Source organism: Cimex lectularius, unplaced genomic scaffold, assembly GCF_000648675.2.
Source record: "Cimex lectularius strain Harlan isolate CLEC.00 unplaced genomic scaffold, Clec_2.1 scaffold337, whole genome shotgun sequence".
NCBI lineage: Eukaryota > Metazoa > Arthropoda > Insecta > Hemiptera > Cimicidae > Cimex > Cimex lectularius.
The window spans coordinates 366,571-388,169 of NW_019394195.1; the positions used below are offsets into that span (position 1 = coordinate 366,571).

Here is a 21,599-nt window from a genome sequence, read left to right on the forward strand (position 1 = left end):
AAACAAAGATGAAAACTAAACAGTTTATCGCTTCAGAATTCAAATGAGACTCAATAAACATTTTAAATTCCGAAAAAAGTAAACATGGAAAAATCCTTTATCCTTGCTTTGGATTAAGGATTAGGTGTGTTTACCGATAATTGATATTCCCAATTTAAAACACAGCATAAACAAATATGTATAGGTAAAGACAATGAGAAAAATTAAGAGCAGAAAATGAAAAAAATCAATTGGGGTGGAATTTTTTTTGCCTGTCAGTATATAAACAATATTTAGATAGAAAGATAAAGGTTGATAGGATAAAGTGGTAAAATTCCTGTTATTTAATTTTTGTTCATAGTTGCATATTTAAACAATATTTAATTATGGTTTTCTCACTAACACACTAATTTCAATAAAACCTTCCTTGCTCAGAAAGTTTTTTAAAGGGAAATGTTCATACGCATGACAAATGGATAAATGGGAAACAGGGCGGACCGTCTCCTCGTTGTCCCCCGTACTAGGGTCATTCAGTGAAAGGTCGCGAAACATCCCCCGTCGCGGTCAGGACAACCCTTGCAGCGGAGCCGGCCAGGAAGAGGGAGGAGGAAGTGAGCGCCTCCCCCTCCCAGGGAGTCCGGGGGTGGGTGGAGGTGTGCCCAACGGAAGGTGAAAGTGGCCAACGCGAACTCGACGGCGTTCAGTCTTTGCCCTACTTTGTACCAGTGGCTCGCGAGTGCCCGAGGAGTGAGTGCCAATCGGGAGTTGAGTACCGGACAAGAGTGTTTCTGTGTGCAACATGCCCTACTGACGACTATGCAGACCTCGTCCTTCCAAGAGAATAAATCATCTAATGTAGGTAAATGACGTTCCAATATTTTTATATGTAATTTTTTTATAATAATAATAATAATAATAATACCCAAAAAATTACTAAAAACAGTCTAACCTTTAAAATCCGGGAGGTATTTTTTAAAACAAAAAAATCGCAAAAAATAGAACTGGGACAACCGTTACAATTCGATTGTCATTCAAAGATAAAATTTTGTAATCTTTATCAACATAAAAAAATCCCAGGCAGTTTAAATTCCTTTATTTTTAAAAAATCGCAATCAATCAGTATCAATTACCAAACAATCAAAAAAACAAACCAGAAAGACTCATAGGTATGTTTTAACACAAATAAAGTAAATAAAGCAACAGTCGTTAGAACAGTCCTGCTTTTAAAAATGTTTTCCGTATTAAATAACAAAATCAAAATAAACCAAAATTGATTAGGTAAATCAAATTTATGAATCAAAGGAGGCTAATGCAAGAAAACAAAACCTACCCTTAAACCTCCATACAATCGGTAAATAAACATACATTATTGAAACAAATAAATAATGACAAGGTTTGGCAAATAAACCTTAATTTAATAAAGGTAAAAATGTGTTTTGGACTGGTGGCCCAAATACGTATCAAAATGAGCTAAATTTTGATGATAGTACAAAAAGAGAATTTGAAATTTATATATTTGAAATTTGGCGGCAAAACACTGGCACGAGTAAATAAAGTGTGAAAGAAAAGAGGATACGAAAAATATTCTGAATAAATAATAATAGAAAATTAACTGCTTGCTCAGTTTTGTTCATAATTTAAACCTGGTTAATAATTTTAACTTTTTTAAACACTTATTATATAATAAATATATTACTCATTACAATAAAATTATGAGGGAATTTTAGTAATCAATGTACAAAATACTGGTTATTAATTTTAATTTCAAATAATCCGCGCTAATCTAATTGCACTGAGTTATTTTTCTGAACTTTTGTGAAATTTTGACTGATCCCTAACAAACTTTATCCTGCAAGGTCTATTTTGTCCATTGTTTACTTTTCACGCCAATTAAGAATCTTTTGACATCAAAAAATAAAGCATTTTTGAAATCGAGTGTTCAATAAAATTCAAAAACGGCATTATTCTGTTGTAATTTAAAAAACCCATGGTTGTTAGATTCTGCAGCAATCAGCAAAGAATATACTTAATTTAAGCTGATATTATTAGTAAAAAAAAGTAAATTTTAAATATAGTTGAATTTTGATAGAAAAATAACGTGTAAATATATAGCGTGAAAATACCAACACTCTATCCTGAATAGATAAACCAATAGCTGAAATATCACTACTTGCTTAGTTTTTATTGATAAGCTTAAGAAACCTTGGATAATAATTTTAATTTAGAAAACATTATATTCCTTAAAAACCCAAAGGTGAATATTCAAAAAATATGTACGAATTATTATGATAAATTTACAAAACACTTAGATAATAATTTTAATATCATGTCTTCCAAGCAAATGTAATTCTACAGAATGTTTGTTTTCTAAACTTCCTATTTGAAATTTAGGTTGGCCTCTACGAAATTATTTTCCTTGAAAGTCTATTATTCCTGTTACTTATTTTTTTCAACTCAAGCTAAAAATCTTTAACATATAAATTCGATATTTTTTAAAGTTATTTTGCATTTAAAACACATACAGGTTGATATACGAGTAATGTATTGACAGCAACAAAATCAATAAAACCTACTCCATTTAATCAAGCTGGTAGTATTGGAATATTATGTCTCTGGATAATCTCAGTATGAAACCAAATATAGTTAAAGGTTTACGCAAAAACAGTTAAACTTACAATTAATTATGTTTGTTTTGATTGGTTTAAATCAGTTCAGTCTGTGCGCCAAGCTAAATCTTAAATTAGTAAACTTAAAAAATCATTGGTTTGTGGTGGAATACTGCGGCAAAAGAAGGAATACCTAAGAGGCGAAAGTACAAGATACTAGTTTGAATGTATAATGTATAACTGAGAAAATCATTTTTCCACACCGGCCATATATTTTTAAGTCAATAAAAGCTTTACCAGAGGTTTTCTTCGGGTTTGGACTCAATGGTCTATGGAAAAATAAAGCCGAACTACTAAGATTTCTCATCCGAGGTTGTTGAATAATTTTCCGGTATATTTCAAATCTGCAGTTGATCTTATTCTACGGCTATCAACTGGCCCGGTGGAAAACAACGGGGTTGTTGAACCGTGGGCGGTATTTTGGTTTGTTGTCCCGCGAACAGCGGGAATAGACGCACCGAATGGCTAATAGTTTATTTTTATTAATACAATATATAGACAGGCTTTTTCAGACAATTTAAATTTGCAATTTTTGTTTGCATTAATTTTTGTGTGATTATTATTCCAAAATTCGCAGTTCTCTCTCTCTCTCTCTCTCTCTCTCTCTCTCTCTCTCTCTCTCTCTCTCACTCATACTCTTTATGAGGGAGTATGAATTTAGCTATCGTTTTTTTAGTTAGATCTCCATCACCTGTCGCTATTTCTCTTGCTATATAATTCTGTCTATCTATCTTCTTTTAATTCGGCAATATTATTGGATATTTATTTATTTAATTTCAATGGACTAAAAATAATTTAAATTATATTATGGTAATTCCATTAGGACTTGAAGAAGATTGTGCCACTTATTGGGTTTGTCGACACTACTCTCTCACTCTCTCTCTCTCTCTCTCTCTCTATATATATATANCTCTCTCTCTCTCTCTCTCTCTCTCTCTCTCTCTCTCTCTCTTTCTCCCTCTCTTCCTCTGTAAGATATTAGTGATGACAGTCTTTTTAAATCGAAACGGCCACAATTTATACCTAGAGGTCAATTTTGTCCAACGGAGAAACAAGCCTACAATTCTAAATGTGTGAATAATTTTAAGAATCGTCAACTTCTTGTTTTGTTTTTTGAAACATAGGAAAATATCAAGAAGTCATTTTGTTATAACTGGGAGCGTTTAAAGTGTAGTACAGCCAATTTTATTTTGTAAATCACGGCTTTTTCCAACCTGGAAAAGTCCCAACTTATATCAAGTCCGCTAAATTGTATACAAAACTAAAACTCCGTTGTTTTCCTTTTTGTCGATTTCCATTCCACTGTGCTGGCCACGGTTCGAGCCCTTGCGGACAGTAATTTTACGATAAGATAAAAATCCGTTTGAAATCTCTTATCTCGTCGGCCTATTTTAGCGAGTCCGAGTTGACATTTGAGACCGTGAATCCAATGGAAGGAAATTTTTTTCATGATCCTTTAACAAGCAGGAAAAGACTTAGGGAAAGGAACTAAAAATGATTTAAAGATACGGTAGTAAAGACACTATTTTACAGAAAAATTATTGATATTCCAGGCATTTACAACTTGTCCAATATATTGATCGTATTTTGTCACAAATTTGGCCAGAATTTGTTATTTAAAAAAAAAAAATATTGAATAGTAAAATATCCGGAATAATAACTACTTTGCTTACAGACAAAAACATTAAAATTCATAATTACAGGCAAAACAGAGTAGTTGTTTTTCTTATTTTACAATTTATATAAGGTTTAATTTTTTTATGAGTATATATATATATTGTATATATATATATGTGTGTGTGTGTGTGTGTGTGTGAGTGTGTGTGTCTACAAGTTTTTACTAAAATAAAATACAATGTGATATAAGTGGCAGATAATAAGTTAATTGGTTCTGGTTGGGGCTGAAGCGAAATTAATTTATTAACTTTAAAATCGATGGCTGCTAATATTCTCTAACATTTAATGTTTCGAACGGTTTAATGTGTAATTTACAACCATTCATTATCGAAACGTCTAATTTGTAACTGTAATTAGCCCGTATATTGCCTTATAAAAGGTAGGCCTCGACAATGGCTCATGATTTACGTATTTTTATCGTCCGATTAATTCGCTATATATTCCTCATTTTATTGTTGACTAATGTTTGACCCACTAACTCAGAATATGACTTGGATTTTAAAAAAATTCTTTTTGAGCACATGGTCAGTCCGGTCCGTCCGTTCTCGCCGCTTGCCCTTGGTCATCCCATTAATTACAGATGCTTGTATTTTATAGTATTAACATACATTGTATATTTACATCTTCCGAATGGGATATTTGTTTTACATTTCCGACCTTACTCAATGACCAAAATTATATAATACACGTTATAATTTCATTGATTTTTATTTTTTATTCTCTCTCTCTCTCTCTCTCTCTCTCTCTCTCTCTCTCTCTCTCTCTCTCTCTCTCTCTCTCTCTCTCTCTCTCTCTCTCCCTCTTTCGTCTGTTTATCTATTTCTATACATTTATATATCTATTTTCACTCACTCACTTTTAGTTTATATTGATCGTTGAAATATCTATTTTTATGACGTTAAAGACTGTTTCTGTTTCTATCGTGCTACCGATCTCTCTTTTTGAAAGAATGGAGGGTTGTTCGCCAGTAGCTCAAAATTATTAATCATGTCGAAAACACATTATGTCTTTGTCTGTTATATCTTGATATACTGAATTTTCGAAGTGTTCAGATTCAAAGATATTCTCCCCTACGTCAAGTGCGTAACGCCAAGGCACCTTCCGGATCGCACGTGCCAAACTGGAGGCGGATGGTCGTATTTAGGTCGACTGCGACGACGTCCAATCCGGACGGAGGGGGAGACGAATTTTGTCAGCCGGCCACCTCAGCAGTACATCATAACCGATGAGCTAGGCATCTTTGTCAAAACGGGTTTCGCTCGAGGTCCGAGTTCTTTAATTGCACAATCGGTAAATCTTTGATAAAAATTACGGCGGGGCGGGGGAATTGTATATACAAAAATCAACTTGTAGCTCTCCTAGTTAATGAAGCAACTTCGGGTCATACCTGCATAGATTTAACTAGAATATGGAGCACAACACAGAAACCAAAGAGAGCCACTAAAGCAAATATTTCCATGTTGATCGTTAGAAAAACAAAAGCTGATATTAGATAAGAGGATGTATACAATATTCCACAAGGTTATGACTGTTAAAAAAATATATATCACTTAGATTTTCTTAATGAAAAACAATAACCAACAGGAAGGACATACAAGAAATATTTTTATTATTTTAAATTATGCCCTAAAGCCCTACAACAAACAACAAAGTCAGTGACATTGTTAGGTATGAGTTAATTTAAAAAAAAAAAAAACTTATTTTTATAATTTTGTGCTATTTGTCATAGTTTGTATTTAAAAATCAGATATATGAGCAATTTGAAATATTATAAAAAACTAAGTTCTTTCGTCAAGCTTTTGAAACAAATATCTACTTCAGCAAGAGTTTAAAAGGTTATTAATAGTTCCTCCGGATCCTTCATGGGAAGGGAACCTCCTCCTATTTACCAAAGTTGACGGTCAAGCATATCCAGGAAGTTTTCAATTTGAGATGGTGATGTGGCGTATATCTGGTAGTTTGGTGAACTATTGTCCGATGACAGTCCCGGAATAGAGAACGTCTTCAATTTGTAAAATTTCGGAAACGTGCACTCAAATTACGTTGGTTACTGGACAAATGTTGCTTAAGTTAGTGTGGTGGAATGACTGACAGTGTCCCTTGCTTAGACTGGCTTTTCTTCAATTTCTGTTTTTCTAAACAATCCTCATTGTTGTTCTGTTCAAATCAGATTATGACCCAAAGTGGCTGCTTGCCTTTACAAACAGGGGAATGGTTTTTGTATGAGATTAAAAGAGGCGTAATCGCATTGTCCTCAGGCTCATTAGAATCATTTTTTAAGCCGAACTGCTAGCCAAAGAAATACATGAACATGTACGTATGATCTCAAAGGTGCAACAATAATAACACTTTTAGTTAGCCGGACTACTAAAGGCTCTCCAAGCTTACGAGAAAATGACTGCCTGAATACCATAAAAAATTAGGATCTAGAAAAGGAGCTAAGCTCTTCCATGCAATGAAAGAATTTCATATATATATATATATATTATATATACTAGCAATAAAGGTGTTAGGAACAATTCATAGGCCCAAATCTATTCTTTGGCATAAATTAAAGCCATACTATAATATAACAGGAATTCTGAGTTATTAAAAAACCAAACAGACACTGGAAGCATATACCAGGCATTAGGCAGGCAAAAGACAACTCGAAAACAAACTCCATGGAAAAAAGGGAACCCTCTCAACATAAAAATATTAAAAACACTTACAGGTATATTTACGGGATATCCAGTAAACACGTCATGAAAAATGGGGCTCTCAACAAATGGCCAATGTTGATATAAACGAAAAAGGGACAGAAGATATACAATGCCTGCTTTCCTGCAAAAAATAGGGAAAGTCAATTAGACCTAGGAAGGCCTTGTTAAATGTACACCTAGATACGATACCCCTGAGAAGAATTATGTAATTAATTATTTTAAAAACACCGAGTATCTCTAAGAAAAAATTATTACCGGAGATCGGACGCGATAAAAAATTTAAATGCTACTTTAAATAGAGAAATTCCATGCTGTTGGTTTTATTAACTTATCATATAATCGAATTGTTAGTTCATTATATTTTCGATTAATTGAACTTTTGTTTCACATATGAACAATGAAAGAGAGAGAGAAAGAGAGGGAGGAAGCATTGAAGACCAAATTTATTATCATTATTTTATTTTATTTTTCACTCTCCAATAGTATATTTATTATTTTTTGTCGGGACTAGTCTAATACGAATAATACACCGGAATTACCACATTACAACATAATTACATAAATATTTCTAGGTCCTTACCTGTACAGCCTATGATCTAGATCATTTAACTTGAGCATAAAACAAAAAACCTTCACCTTGTTAGCATATAAATTACAATACATGTTTGTCAGCAATGAATGTTCTAAAAATGTATCACAGCCGGTTTACATTATTTTAAATAATTAGATCTGAAAGATAGCATAGGGAGTACAGAATATAAGTGGAATAAAATTAGACTGAATTTCTTGTAAATGCATTTGTAACAGTTTGTACGGTTTCAATGTACAAATATTTGTTTTCAAAGCTGAATCTCTAATAGAAAAATTTAGTAAATATCATATGAAAAACGGGTGTAATTTTTCTTAACTGTATTTACGTTGATACCGGCCTAAAATGGATGTTCAAAGTACATAGAGAAAAGTGAACATGGCTTACTTTGAAAAATGTATTTTTTATATTTTATACTAATTTTTTACAAGTATGCAATAGTTTGCTTTAAAATATTGCGCTTCCTATATGAAGCTTATTCCGTTTATTAAAGGAAGCATAATGAATTATGCTCATGAAACTTTGGGTATAGATTGATAGATAGAGAGAGGGGGGAAGAGAGAGAAAGAAAGATCCACCTATTGTAACTTTTATTGTTTTATTAAATATGTATTTAATAACTACCTAGGATAGTATAAATATGTTAAGCCTGATAAAATTCTGTATAAAATTAATGTTCAAAATGATTAAATTTCTTTTTATTTGTTTATAATTGACACGATATTATATTTGTAGAGAAATTACAGATCTTCCCTCCCCCTTAAAAATTATACAAAGGTCCATTTATAGATTTAACTCCGGCCAGGGACCCGACTGCCAACAAACCGAGAGGAATTGGGGCGGAGCAGGCCGCCGTCGGGAGTTTCCCACCTTTGGGAAATGTCCGTTTATTAAAGGAAACACATTCTAAGTTTCCCGGGTTCGCGGCCGGCGAAAAAAAAGCGAAACGGTACGACGCCGTTGGGCCGGCGTTCGTTCGTTCTAAAAGGGAAATGAACGGCGGTCGACTCCGTGGAGGGGGTTTGGCCTAGATCCGCCGGGTCGTTCACCGACCCAGTTCCGAGCAAGGACACCGCACTCCCTTTATCATATTGCACACTCACTCTTCACTTTATTTATGTTTCTACAAAGCTAAAAGGCGACGGATTTTTCAACGGAAAATCTGTCTACTACGACCGGCGTACGTCGTAATGAAATTCTAAACGGGATTATTATCGTAAACGGTTACACAGCCAGGTATTAGATCATCCCAACATCTATCCCTAGAAGAATTCTACAGCTTATACCATCCTTAGATAGACGGAGTTTATGTTTTCAGCGAAATTACCATGGTTATGACAATCTTTTGGACTTTGTAAAGATCTCCGAGATTTGGGAAAAAATCAATTTTATTTCAAGACACGACAATTTTATTTAAAGATTTTTATATCCTTAGTTGTTATAGACATGTTCTCTTTGTTAGGTTGACAGTTGTAATACATGAAAACCTCTTTCTTTCTCTCACCCTCTCCCTCTGCCACTCACTCTNCTCTCTCTCTCTCTCTATCTATCTATCTATCTATCTATCTATCTATCTATCTATCTATCTATCTCTCTCTCTCTCTTTCTCTCTCTCTCATTCTCTCTCTCTCTTCTTCCTTCCATTCTTATTTGAGCTTCTTTCCCATCGCATACTCTTGTGTGAGATTTAAATCTTGTTATGTACATTTTTGTTGTATTGGAGGACAGGAGTTGATATCGTGGCATTCTTGAGACAGTGTTGAACTATGTTTCAGCCAGCAATCTATATTTATGGAAGTCGCCGTTTTTATATACATTAATGTTCTTCTTCTTACATAGTTCTTAGAAGTTCTTTCATACAAAAACGGTTGAAGGGAATGTTGTAAGATATAATCCTGATGTTAGAAAAAGTTTTATATGTATATTCATTAATTGCTATTCTATCTTGCGAGAAGGAATAGAATGTCCAATTGGAGAGTTGTCATCTTATAAGAGGAAAACTGAGAAATCCCTATCAGCTTGCGTAATCAGATTCAGACCTTCGACAGAGGGCTGTTCGAAACGCGTATTTTCGCAGGGAAGCTGTTGAAGAAATACGCAACCGCCGGGTCATTGAACGCAGTCGTTGGGTTGTTTACCGCTCCCGGCGGGGGTGGCACCACACGAATTCTGCCGAATAAAAAGGCAAAAGGGGGCAACGCCCTCCCCCGGCGACGGCCTTTGTCGCCTTCCGGGAAGCAGCAGCTAGGATGTGGAGGAACGGCTGTCGCGGATTCGCCAAACACTTGTTGTACCAGGGAACCTTTTCATTTAAATCCGCCGTGGAATCGATGGACTGATTCTATGGAAATGCGATGGCATCTTTCCAAAACGCTTTATCCTCTATTTTCGATCCATCGCCAGTTTGGCGATTCTGTTATAACTTTCCTTCAAATCAAATAATAGTGATAACTATTCAAGTAAAGTCTTATTTTATAGATATCAAACCAGCTTAAATATAGTTCATCACCTCGTTGACCTTGAGGAGAAATCTCTAAAAATAACAATATAGTTTGATCGTTTCCGACCACCCTGGTCTGCTAATCACGCTGTGTTGTTCTTTTAGACGCTGTTTTCTGAGGGTATTGCCTTTTTTTATAGATATCAACCCATCTTATAAAATGCATATAGTTTATCACTTCGATTCCGCCAAGCTACACTTTGTTATTATTTTAAACGTTTTTCATTATATATTGAGTTTTATAGATATCTAGCCAGCGTAAATATGCATATAGTTGTAACCCCGATGACCTCAAAGAAAAATTGCAAAAAATAACAGTATGTTGATCGTTTTCAATATTCCAGGTTTCGGTGTTTTCTTCTGTTAGACTTTAGATAGCCACATAGTTTAATAGGCATATGGTCATCACCTCGTTGAACTCAAGGAGAAATATAAAAAAAAGTTGTTTGGGCGTTTCGATCAGCCTGGTCCACCAGAACTCGCTGGTATTAATTTCCTGCTAAGCCATTTTCATTGCGTGTATAGCGTTTATACATATCAAATCAACTTAAATAGGCATTTAATTCTAATCCCGTTGATCTCAAAGAAACATTTCCAAAAATAACAGTATGTTAGTCGTTTCCCATCTTCCTGGTACGCAAAACTTCGCTGTTTTCTTATTAGACTTTTGGGGGTATTGCCTTTTATGGATCAAACGAGCTTAAATATGCAAACACCATTGAACCTGAGGAGAAATTTAAAAATAACAATGTAACCAAGAAGAATGGACAATACTTTGATCATAGTTCATAGTGTAGAACATAAGTTATTTTATAATTATTATAATTTGTCATTCCTTGATATGAAACCTTAAAAGTAGAGAAAATGTGTAATATAAAAAAGAAAATATGTTTACTTAGTGAAAATTAGGATTTTTTGAACCGAACATGGAGGTCCACGGGCAGTTCAACGGTCCGCCTAGTCTCACTATAATCGAGTTAATTTAAATTCTCTAATCACAAAACTCCTTATTTAAAATAGATATTAATATATCTAAATTTGTCTTTACCGATAATTTTGTTCATCCTATCCTAGCTGTTTTGGTCTGTGTTGTGGCAGAAATGACGAAACGCGTCTGACAGGCCGAGCGTGAGGATAGTCAGATCAAAGTGATCACGACCAAATTCATCAGCCCGTAGACCACATAGCGAAATCTTGCAAGTTACATAAAATATTCAAAAATTTGATGATACACGAGGATATGATGACTTTACGAGGTGTGTCTGTGTGAGTGACATTTCATTATTTAGAAACAAAATTCAACTTAATTACTCAACTGTTTTAAAAAAAACTGATTCTTCGCCAGTCTTTTTTGTGTAAAAATATGTCATTTGTTTGTTAAAATTAAGCCAAACATAGATTTAAAAATTCTATGAATGGATAACTGCATGTGACGTTTATCGTCAAACTTACGCTGTTCTTCTTCATTGCCCCCTGGTTTTTTTTACGAAAATTCGAGCAGAAATCTTTCGAATCATGCCCAAATGCTATCGAGACAATACAATAAAAGCCTGCTTGCCAAGGAATTCTTTCCTATTAATAAATTTATTCGGGCATATTTTTAACAAAGCTAATCATCCGGCTATTTTGGCACCGAACCCGCGCAGACTAGGTTTTTTCAACTCGGGTTTATTGACTGTTTACTTCTGTTCGCCGACCAACACGTCTAAGAATTATAAAACATACATGTAATTAGCATAAATATAAACCCTACTTTAGAATTTTATGTATTTAGAGGATACAAAACTCTTAGTGGCACTTTTAAAAAATTTATAAACATTGGGGTTTTCAGAGGGCCTTGATAGACCGTTCATAAAAATTTATAAATCAACGACCTTTGCTCAAGATTTATTGTACGGACAAGGAAAGAACTTGTAAAAAATCGATTTGAATCTGCACAAATTTTGAACTGCAATGTTAAACACTGTCAGCCATTAAACCCAATAAACTTGAAATATGATCAAAACAAATCGTAATAAACCTACAAGGCTCTTGACCTCTTTCATTTCATAATTAATTTTTTAAATCTATTTTAAAACACTTTTTGAACAGCTAGAATTGCATTTTTTATATCTAATTGTTGATATAAATTAAATTTAAGTTAACAAATCGTTTTTCTTGCCAATCTATCAATTTATTGGTCAAATTTATCTCAATTTCACTGACTTTCATGATCCTAAAGAAATTCTTTATCAAAACTACGCCAATCAAGACGTTTTCTTATCGCTAGTGCCCATGGAGTTGTTTTATTTATTTTCAATACCCTTAATGTTTTTTAATAGGGCTCTTGACCTCATTATTTTATAATTATCTTTATCACTATCTTGGATAAATTCATCGAAGCCGTATGCTGTTTGACAGAAAAACATCTAATCACAATGAGAGAAAAATCTTGTAAATTGTAAATGTACTAAGTAGAGTAACGTTAAATCAATATTATTTTTATATATACTCTGTCCGTCTAGTCTCGATTAGTTTCAAACTGAGACATATTTTAACCAATCCTCAAACAAATTACAAGCCTTTATTTGTTCAATTATACTCATATCTCTTTATAGTCTGGTTTGTGATATTATTGGGTAGCGGTCCTTCAATTAATATACTTCGTTATACATTCGCTTAATATCCACATCTCTTTACACTGTAAGGGTTTCTTATTACAAACGTAAATTACCAGCGAGACTAGGAAGAATTTAAAACGATTTATTACGAAAGTTATAACTGTATAGAAAACCATTTTATAATTAAATTTAAAAAAGGTTGCAATCATGTTGTTTACTTCCAATTTTCAGTGAAAGTTAATATATTTGAGTCTTCTTGGCCTTTCTGAAAATTACGCTTTTGCTATGGCAATTTTCATAGGTTTTGATCACTTTTGATAACTTCCAACACGCCAAATTTGTTCTAGTAACGACCAGATTTATTGGTCTTTGTAACTCTAGCCAATAAAATTAGTTAATATGAATTTCAATTTTTCTTACATACATTTAGTACTATTTTTGGAGTTTACCTGCATTATTTTAGAACTGATGCTTTTAATCAGCAATGAGACTTCATAAATTTTTGTGTTGTTAGTTACTTAATTTCATTTGCATTGAAAGTTTTTATGTTCAAAAATGGGGTTAAATAAATAGGAATTATCTTTGACAAGAAATTAACCTGAAACCTCACTTACAACTCATCATAAACAAAAGTAAACGGCCACAAGAAGAATTCGATTATCCTCTTATCATTATTTGGGCTTGGTATTATTTTTTATTGCACTTAATTATCGTAATTGTCATAGATTTCGATTATTTCTGGAACCCATGTTGTCAAACTGCGTAATTTTTGTACCCAGCTTCGTTTTTTGTTAATTTTTTTACTATAAAAATTGTTTTAATCCATAGCACATACTTCAAATTAAAAAAGAAATTTTTCATTTTTGCGTCAGTCAAGTATTTTTGCTAATTATGTTCGTACTCCTTATATAGTTTGTGATCATTTTCGGATCTGTACCATCCCTAATTTGAGGACTTTACCCTCAGATTTCATTTCTACTTTAATCTGTATTTAAAATGTACAATTTTGCCCATTATTTTTCTTTCTATCGCTCGTTCTTTTTCTCTCTACCTTTCTTTCTACATCATCTCTCTCTCTCTCTCTCTCTTTCTTTCTGTCTCTCCCTCTCTCTCACACTCTCTCTCACACTCTCTCTCTCACTCTCTCTCCTCTCTCTTTCCCTCTCTCTCTCCCCCTCTCTCTCCTCTCTCTCTTTCTTTCTGTCTATCTCTCTCACTCTCTCTCCTCTCTCTCTCTCTTCCTCTCCCCTCTCTCTCTCTCTCTCTCTCTCTCTCTCTCTCTCTCTCTCTCTCTCTCTCTCTCTCTCTCTCTCTCTCTCTCTCTCTCTCCTTATTATTATTTCTCGATTATCTCCTGTATAGGTTGTATTTTAAAGTGTCTTGTTAATTACGTTGAATTGGTTGGGATAAACAATTTATTGTCTCTTACAGGATTGGTTCAATAAACTTTACCATATATTTACGCTGTTTTTAATTATCTTCTCATTAATTATTTTTAATTTCTAAACGGTTTCCCTGTGAAGTTAGTAAATTTTAATTAATTACGGTTGGCAAGGTGACGACAATCGTTTTAAGTCAACCAAGACCAATGATGTATTGTCACGGCGCTTTTTGTGAGTGGTATCTTATACAGTTTGCCAAGTTTAGATGAGGTTTTTCTATAGAAGACAAACAACGCTCCGATAGGGCGACGACCTAGTTAAAGCCCTAATCGAAAATAATCTACGGTTTACCACTCGTTCGTTAGCAATTGTTATCGATATTTGAGTGCCACACTTCCTCAGAAGTAGATTCCAGGATTTGTTATGTCTTACATATCAAAAGTGATATTGCTTAATAGTCATGTTTAAAGAAAACTTAATCAAGCGGTTTTTATAAAAATAACAACACATCTGATGGTTTTCTTTTTTCTACACGATTTGTCCGCACTATCGGCGATTTGTTTTAGTCATAGGTTTTGTGGAAAAAATTAGTGGATTAATTCCTCCATGAAATTGAAGGGCTTGTGTTTATTTGTTGGCGCGGCAAAAACTGCCTCACTTGGCCGGGTCTTGTTCACCCACCATATTCGCACATACAGTTCACCATCTGTTCTAAGTCAATATAAATCCCTTTTAAACGTACACCTTGTTTTATGGAAATGAAAGAATCAAAAACAATGTTGGGTGAATTTCCCGAACAATAGTTCAAAATCAATTATTTTATATAATTTTCAAAAAAATAATATGTGTGAGAGTATCATAGTATAAAGTAACAATAAAAAAGCATACATATCCGAACGATATGAAAAAAATGGTTTAGAATTATTTAAAATTTTAGTCTTGTTTTAGTTAGTTTTGAGACGGCCAAAATGATTGAACTCCGATAATCCACCACATTCAGAATAAATTTAAATTATTGTATACGTTTCGGTTGAGGAAGTACATGCTGGTTTTATTTGTTTAAATAATAAATCATAATGCTTATGTTCCTACTTTCCATATATAGTCAACGTGGACAGTAAGCAAACTACAGTTAGAGTAGCGACAAATCACCCCGATCCGTAGAAACAGTGGACTCAGCGAAAACTGGCGGATCGGAGATGACACATCTGTCCAAACCGACCGCAAATCTGTCTCACCCATTGGATTTGTAAACGTGCCTGGGGCCAATGGCTGGTGTCGGTATGTCTCATAAAAGTCCTACTTTGTAAATTAAGAGGGTGGCCGTCCTGACGAAAATGTCAGGAATTCACACTAAGGCAGGTCTTTTACTTACCGGCGAACCTCTACGACATTATAATTTAGGGACGAAACAATTTGTCACTTACCTGCAACAAACAAACAAAAAATTTCAATAAACTTTTTTTACCAAAGGTTATACAACAGTTTTGTGTGATCAATCAACAAGCACTTAAAATGTTAATCTTATAAATAAATCTTAACAACTTGTTTCTATACTTATTTAAAATCAACAACGAAATAACATGCCAATTTTCACACAAATCGATATGTCCATGATTTGCAAAAAGGAGAGAGAAAGAGAGAAGGTGAGAGAGAGATAGAGGGATAGAGAGATATATAATGACAGAATAAAAGAGCGATTGATATATAATTAGATTATTTAAATAGGGAAAGAGAGTAAATGGGAGTGTGAGAAAGTGTGTGTATGTGTGCGTGTGCGCGCGCGCGTGCGTGTGTGTGTGTGTGTGTGTGTGTGTGTGTGTGTGAGAGAGTGATAGGGATAGAGGAAAAAGTTGGGGGGAGAGAGAGAGAGAGAGAGCGAGAGAGATGAATAGATGGAAAAAGAAAAAGTCATAGTGAAAGAGAGAAATATAGAGATGACGATATAGAAGAAAATATCAATAGCTAGATCAATAGATTAATTAAATAGGAAAGAGAGATAGAGTGAGTGGGAGGATTGTTTAACTTGGCAAACAAGGCGATATTGATATTATGACAATCTGACAATGGCATGCGTGATGTAAACATCGACGTTCTTGACTCCTTTCTTCGTCCAAAACATTTTGTTTTCGTTGTTGTTTCATTCGAAAACTTGATATGTTCTCGATATATCGGAGATGGTTAAATGAATTCCTCATCGGTAAAACTACCCGGTATCGTTACATTCAGTAGACAGCCAGTTTCGTTTAGAGATGGAATCCGCCAAATTTTGTTGCTAAAGAGGTTAAGCATTGAGGAATCTTTGATAAGCGTTGTTTTCGTTTTATTTACAGAAACACCAGAATGTATTGCAATGACCTTTGGGGTCTTTGGGGGTCTTTGGTCCAACTCTCATTTTACAGATATTAAAGACCTGTGTTTGACGCTGGATTTGGTCAACGGCATGTCCGGAGTAAACAACGATGTTATTGACTTGTTTCTGGTATTTTTCCTTTTCGTTGAAAAACAAATATACCCTGGATAAATTGGGGCTTTTCAAGTTACCTTGTTCTTTTTGCTATTGTTACCCAACCTCGTTTCGGAAGCTTCAGTAGAAAGCCACTGGTCGTTTCCTGTTGAAGATCGAGTCGATGGACCGTCAAGTTTTGATTGTCACTGACTGCTTAATCCCGACAGGAAGGGTGTAAATAATAAGTGTAATTTTTTTTTCCTAGAGAAGATATCTTAAAGGCTCGATAGCCAGTTTGTCATCGGATTTTGGGTTATGGCATGCTAGATGTAAATGTCGTATAGCAGTTTTCAGTCTTCATTTAGAACATTTTCCGTGTGTTGTTGCCTTATTATTTGAAAAGCTATTATATTCAAAATGCAATGGGACAAATGTTTTTCCATTGTAAACCAACCCCGTTTGAGATTGAGGAGATAGCTCTGGGGCGTTTCCCGTTATGGATGAATCGATGGACCGCCAAGTTTCTCATGTGGCCGACGTGCTTAATCTCGAAGGGAAGGTTAATCGCTGAAAGATGATAAAGTCGGTTCGCGTAGGATTTAGGTGAAAGCGAAAATTACAAGGACTTGGAGTTCAAGACGATCGTCCTTCAGCCCATACACGCTGTCACTGATACGATTTCGGTCAAATCGACTCTAAAAAAACGGGATTTTTCCTCGAATATGTGTAATTTTCCCCCGTTGAGATGGTATTTAAGATCGAGATAACAGACTGTCTCGGTTTGTCGTAGGATTTGGAAAAAAACCCTGGTGGGAGTCGTTCGGTCGTGTGAGGGGGGCGGCAGGTGGCGGTTAGGCAAGGGCGAGATTCTATCCTTGGCCCGTTTCCTCCTCGGGGTCGACGGCCCTACAGTATTTGCCAACTCTCTCTCCTGGCCCCACCACGTCAAAGATTCACTTCAATTGTTTGCTTTTCTAGATGGGCGGGGGAAATTTATTTCCCGATTAGGCTATTGTCGCCTCTAGTTCCTTTATAAAACCTGTTCTCCAACTGTCTACCATATTAAAAACAAACAACAACGGTAATGTCAAAATCTCGACCAATAAAAAGCGACAATGTTTGTTTTGTTCGCATAAAAATAAAACAAATTATATATTAATAATTAAAAAAGACACCAAAGAATGGAAATTTTGTAAAAGTTCTTCATTGAGTTAAGATAGAAGTCTGAAGAAATCAGGCTGGGCTTATCCAAATCATAAGATCATAACCTTCACGGTAATTTGAAGAAAATAACATAATAGGTCGGATTTTTTCAAAATTATTGCAAGATTGGCGCGCTTGCACAAAATCCGAACTTTCGGTCCGCCGCGTCTCGCCAGATTTAAAGAAAATCAGACAAACATTGGGAAAAAATATACCCGATGTAAAGGTAAAACGGATATTAGTGAAAGTAAGACAAAAAACCGGAAAGGTGGTATTATTTACAAACATATTCATAATTTTAGGTCATATTAACGCAGTAATATATGGGCTTGAGAGGAATAAAGAATGAATAAGTTTTCAATGAGGGGCAGTGAAGATTGGACAATTTATAAAAACTAACTATCTTCTCGAAACAAACTTCGCGATTTTCGTTCATTTCGACTTGTACAAATGTATAAATAAACATAGATAGATAGGCGGAGAAAAAAGGAAGAAAGAGAGTGCGAGAGAGAGAGAAAGAGAAGATAAGATAGGTAAATGTATATGTAGATGGATAGAGAGAAAGAAAGAGACGACAGAAAGAGAGAATGAGGAAGTGAGAGTAAGAAGAGACTAAAATAGAGATAGACGGTATCGTATAACATGAGAAATGTATAAAGATAGAGATAAATAGAGTTAGATAGATGAACGAAAAAAGAAACAGAGAGAAAGAGAGAGAGAAAGAGAGAGAGAGAGAGAGAGAGAGAGAGAGAAAGAGGGAGAGTGAACGTGAGAGAGTTGAAGATAGAAAATAGAATTAGAAATTGGCACATCAACAGATATAGATAAATAGCAGCAAATACGTAGAGAGATCGAAAGATAGTTAACGGAAAAGAGAGAAAGAGTGAGTGGTGGAAGGAAGGAGGGTGGGAGAAAGAGAGAAAAGAAAGATAGAGTGATAGATAGAAAAAAAAAATCGGCAAAATTGTACGTTTTAAACACAGATTAAAGTAGAAATGAAATTTGATTTTTCAAATTAGGAGTGGTAACGATCCGAAATTGATCACAAACTATAAAAAATGTAGTACGAACGTTGGGAGAGGGACATATGTATAAACATTTATGAATAGGTAGATAGCAAAATATGATATATAGTCGGAAAGATAAAAAAAGAAAGGAAGAAAGTAGACAACTAAACTATTACGTATATCGTTAATAATACTGATATGGCGAGAAACGTAAGAAAAACTAGAAATAACTTTATTGTTTCTACCTATCTATCCTTAAACCCGGAGAGGAATGCAATGTTAATGAGTCCGGACAATGCGTCGATATTGACCCAATGTTACACCCTTGATTCCAGAACTACTATTGCATTGGCCTTTCCTTTGTGCAACAAGGAAGAGGGGGCTGGAAACTCCTGGTGGCGACAAGGCTGATGCACCAAGGATGCAATTTGCTCGCTCTCTGAGTCCTTGCCGACTCCCTCTCCAGTCCGTTCTTCCCCGATCCGACCTTTTAACTCTTGATTTTTCCTGGGGAATTGTGTTCGATGCGTGTTGCCCCGTCGAATCGGCTAGGACGGGTACGATGAACCTTGTACCTCGATGGTTCACGGCGTTTCAGATATGGGCGTCCTCGCCTGCCTGATACTTATCAACTATCCTACCATCGATGCGAGAAAAAGAAAAAAAAACAGTTGCTCGCAGCTGAACTTCAAAAGGAGGTCGAGTCTCGCTTCCTTCCAGGCCGAACTTCAATGGCCAAATATAGGCGTCCAGTTGGCGGTTCTCTCTCGATAGTTACAAACATTAAAACTATCGTTTTAGAACATAAGACAAAATGCATAGATATATAATAAATAAAACATTATGTAACTGATAATGAAGGAAACCAAGGACAGGCACCAATAGACTTAACAAGACTTTATTTAGTATCTCAGACGTTTGAGCTGGTCCTTCTATTCTCGCACTAAGATTATTATATACATAATTTTTTGAAAGTAGACTTTGATTTAAGCCGGTTGATGTCTCAATAAAACCATGTGTAAATAACAGTATAAACCTTTAATATACTTATAATGTACCATTTCCAAGTTGGTGCTTTTAATGCTTCTGATTTAATCTGGTATAACATGATGACGTATTGCCTCTATATACTTAAAAATTAAAATAGACGTCTAGTTAAAGCAGTAATGTAGTGTTATAGCTAGAAACAAATAGCTACACGGACATCAATGATGGCACACTGATAGGTATGAATGTAGCTAAGCTAAGCTGAAAGCAATGTAGCTAAAACAATATTGGACTGAAATAGCGAGTGCAACAAATAGGTATATGGAAGAATGCAGAAATTACATACGAATACTATACCTATAAAGATTGATGGATGGATATGAATGTGAACACAAATATATTTTTCTCTGGTAGGTATATTGCTATATAGTTGCAAAATTGGTGTAGAGAGATAACTTCATATGCATAAATACCAATGTTGCATGACAAGTAAAATAGCAGTATAGATAAAAAAAATAATGGAATGGTATAGCTAGTGCCAAACACAAACACGGTAGAATGTAGAAACTGACGAACATAATACTACGGACTACAAAATAGTTGATAGATAGGTATGAATGAATAGCTAAGCTAACATTTTAGGATTTTTTATGTGAAAGGATGCAGAAACTAACATACCTCGAAAGATTGATATATAAATATGAATGTGCAGCTGAGATAAGCAGTATAGCTAAAAATAATGGAGTGATACAGACAAATAGTAACATAGGTAGGACGTAGAAACTAACATACCTAATGCTTGGCTTAGAACGCTTGATAGACAGATATGAGTAAGTAAAGAAACGTCTTAAACATCTTTCTCTCGGTGGTGGGCAGTGATAGTTAGGTTGGCAGCGGTACAATTGCAATGAATACATTATAATTTACTTATTAGACAAGCAGCATGACAGGCAGAGTTATACCTAATTAGCTGTATATATTGCAACTATAACTAGAGAAATAAGTTTTAAATAGACTGACATATGCAAATAGACAAATAACTATATAGGTATGTTGATGGATAGCTGAACAAATTGATGACAGGTAGGATATTGTTTCTTTGTTGATTGCTAAATAAAGTGATGTATAAACTGACAACTAAGTAGAAAAAGATAGAGACAGACACAGATAGACCATAGTTATATAGCTACAAAGATGGACGTTTTGAAAAGTCGCAATAAACTAAGATTGATGGATTGGTAAATTTAGATGTAAATATTTGCAGACAGCTTTATGCAAAGACAGATAACTATTTACCCAGATGTACTGATAGAAAGAAACTTATATACTCGTATTTATAGCTACAAAAAATTATATATATTTACATAGATAAGTTTAAACAGCGAGGAAACGAGAAAATGCTGATTAAGCGTTTACATTATATACAAAGATTAGCAAAGGAATTAATCCGAAAAATTTATCAGAGGTTACTCGCCCGTAAACATTCTGGTCCGCCTGTTCTCGCTTTGAGGCAGTTCACTGACCGATAATCAAGGCTACTTATTCCAATCCAACTGTCATTTCCTGTATAACTCGAACTTTCTCTGTTGCATCCTGATTGTTGTAAATTTTGCGATTTTAGAGGGATTTGATGGGGAATAGTGACAATGAAGTTGGTAATGACAGAAAGGTTAGTTTTTAGACTCATGAGGATCATTTTCGGATTGCACAGTCCTATGATTCAGGTTTTATTTTAAACCGTTAGGAAAAAAGGAAATGCTTTTATTCTTGCTAGTTTTCCTCCTTCCTTTGAAAACATCTCGACATTAAATTTAAATCAACCATGATTTAAATTTAGGCCGTGAATCACGGCGCCCTG

The 21,599-nt window shown here is 34.6% G+C and overlaps 1 protein-coding gene across 1 annotated transcript in view; it reads left to right on the plus strand.

Annotated features, from left to right (window-relative positions):
* The first annotated feature begins 634 nt into the window (after positions 1–634).
* LOC106669523 overlaps positions 635–21,599 on the plus strand; it is a 39,180-nt gene continuing 18,215 nt past the window's right edge. The window contains exon 1 of the mRNA XM_014399052.2: positions 635–838. Coding sequence (XP_014254538.2) covers positions 796–838 — 43 coding nt within the window. The 5' untranslated portion in view covers positions 635–795. The remainder of the gene's footprint in view (positions 839–21,599) is intronic.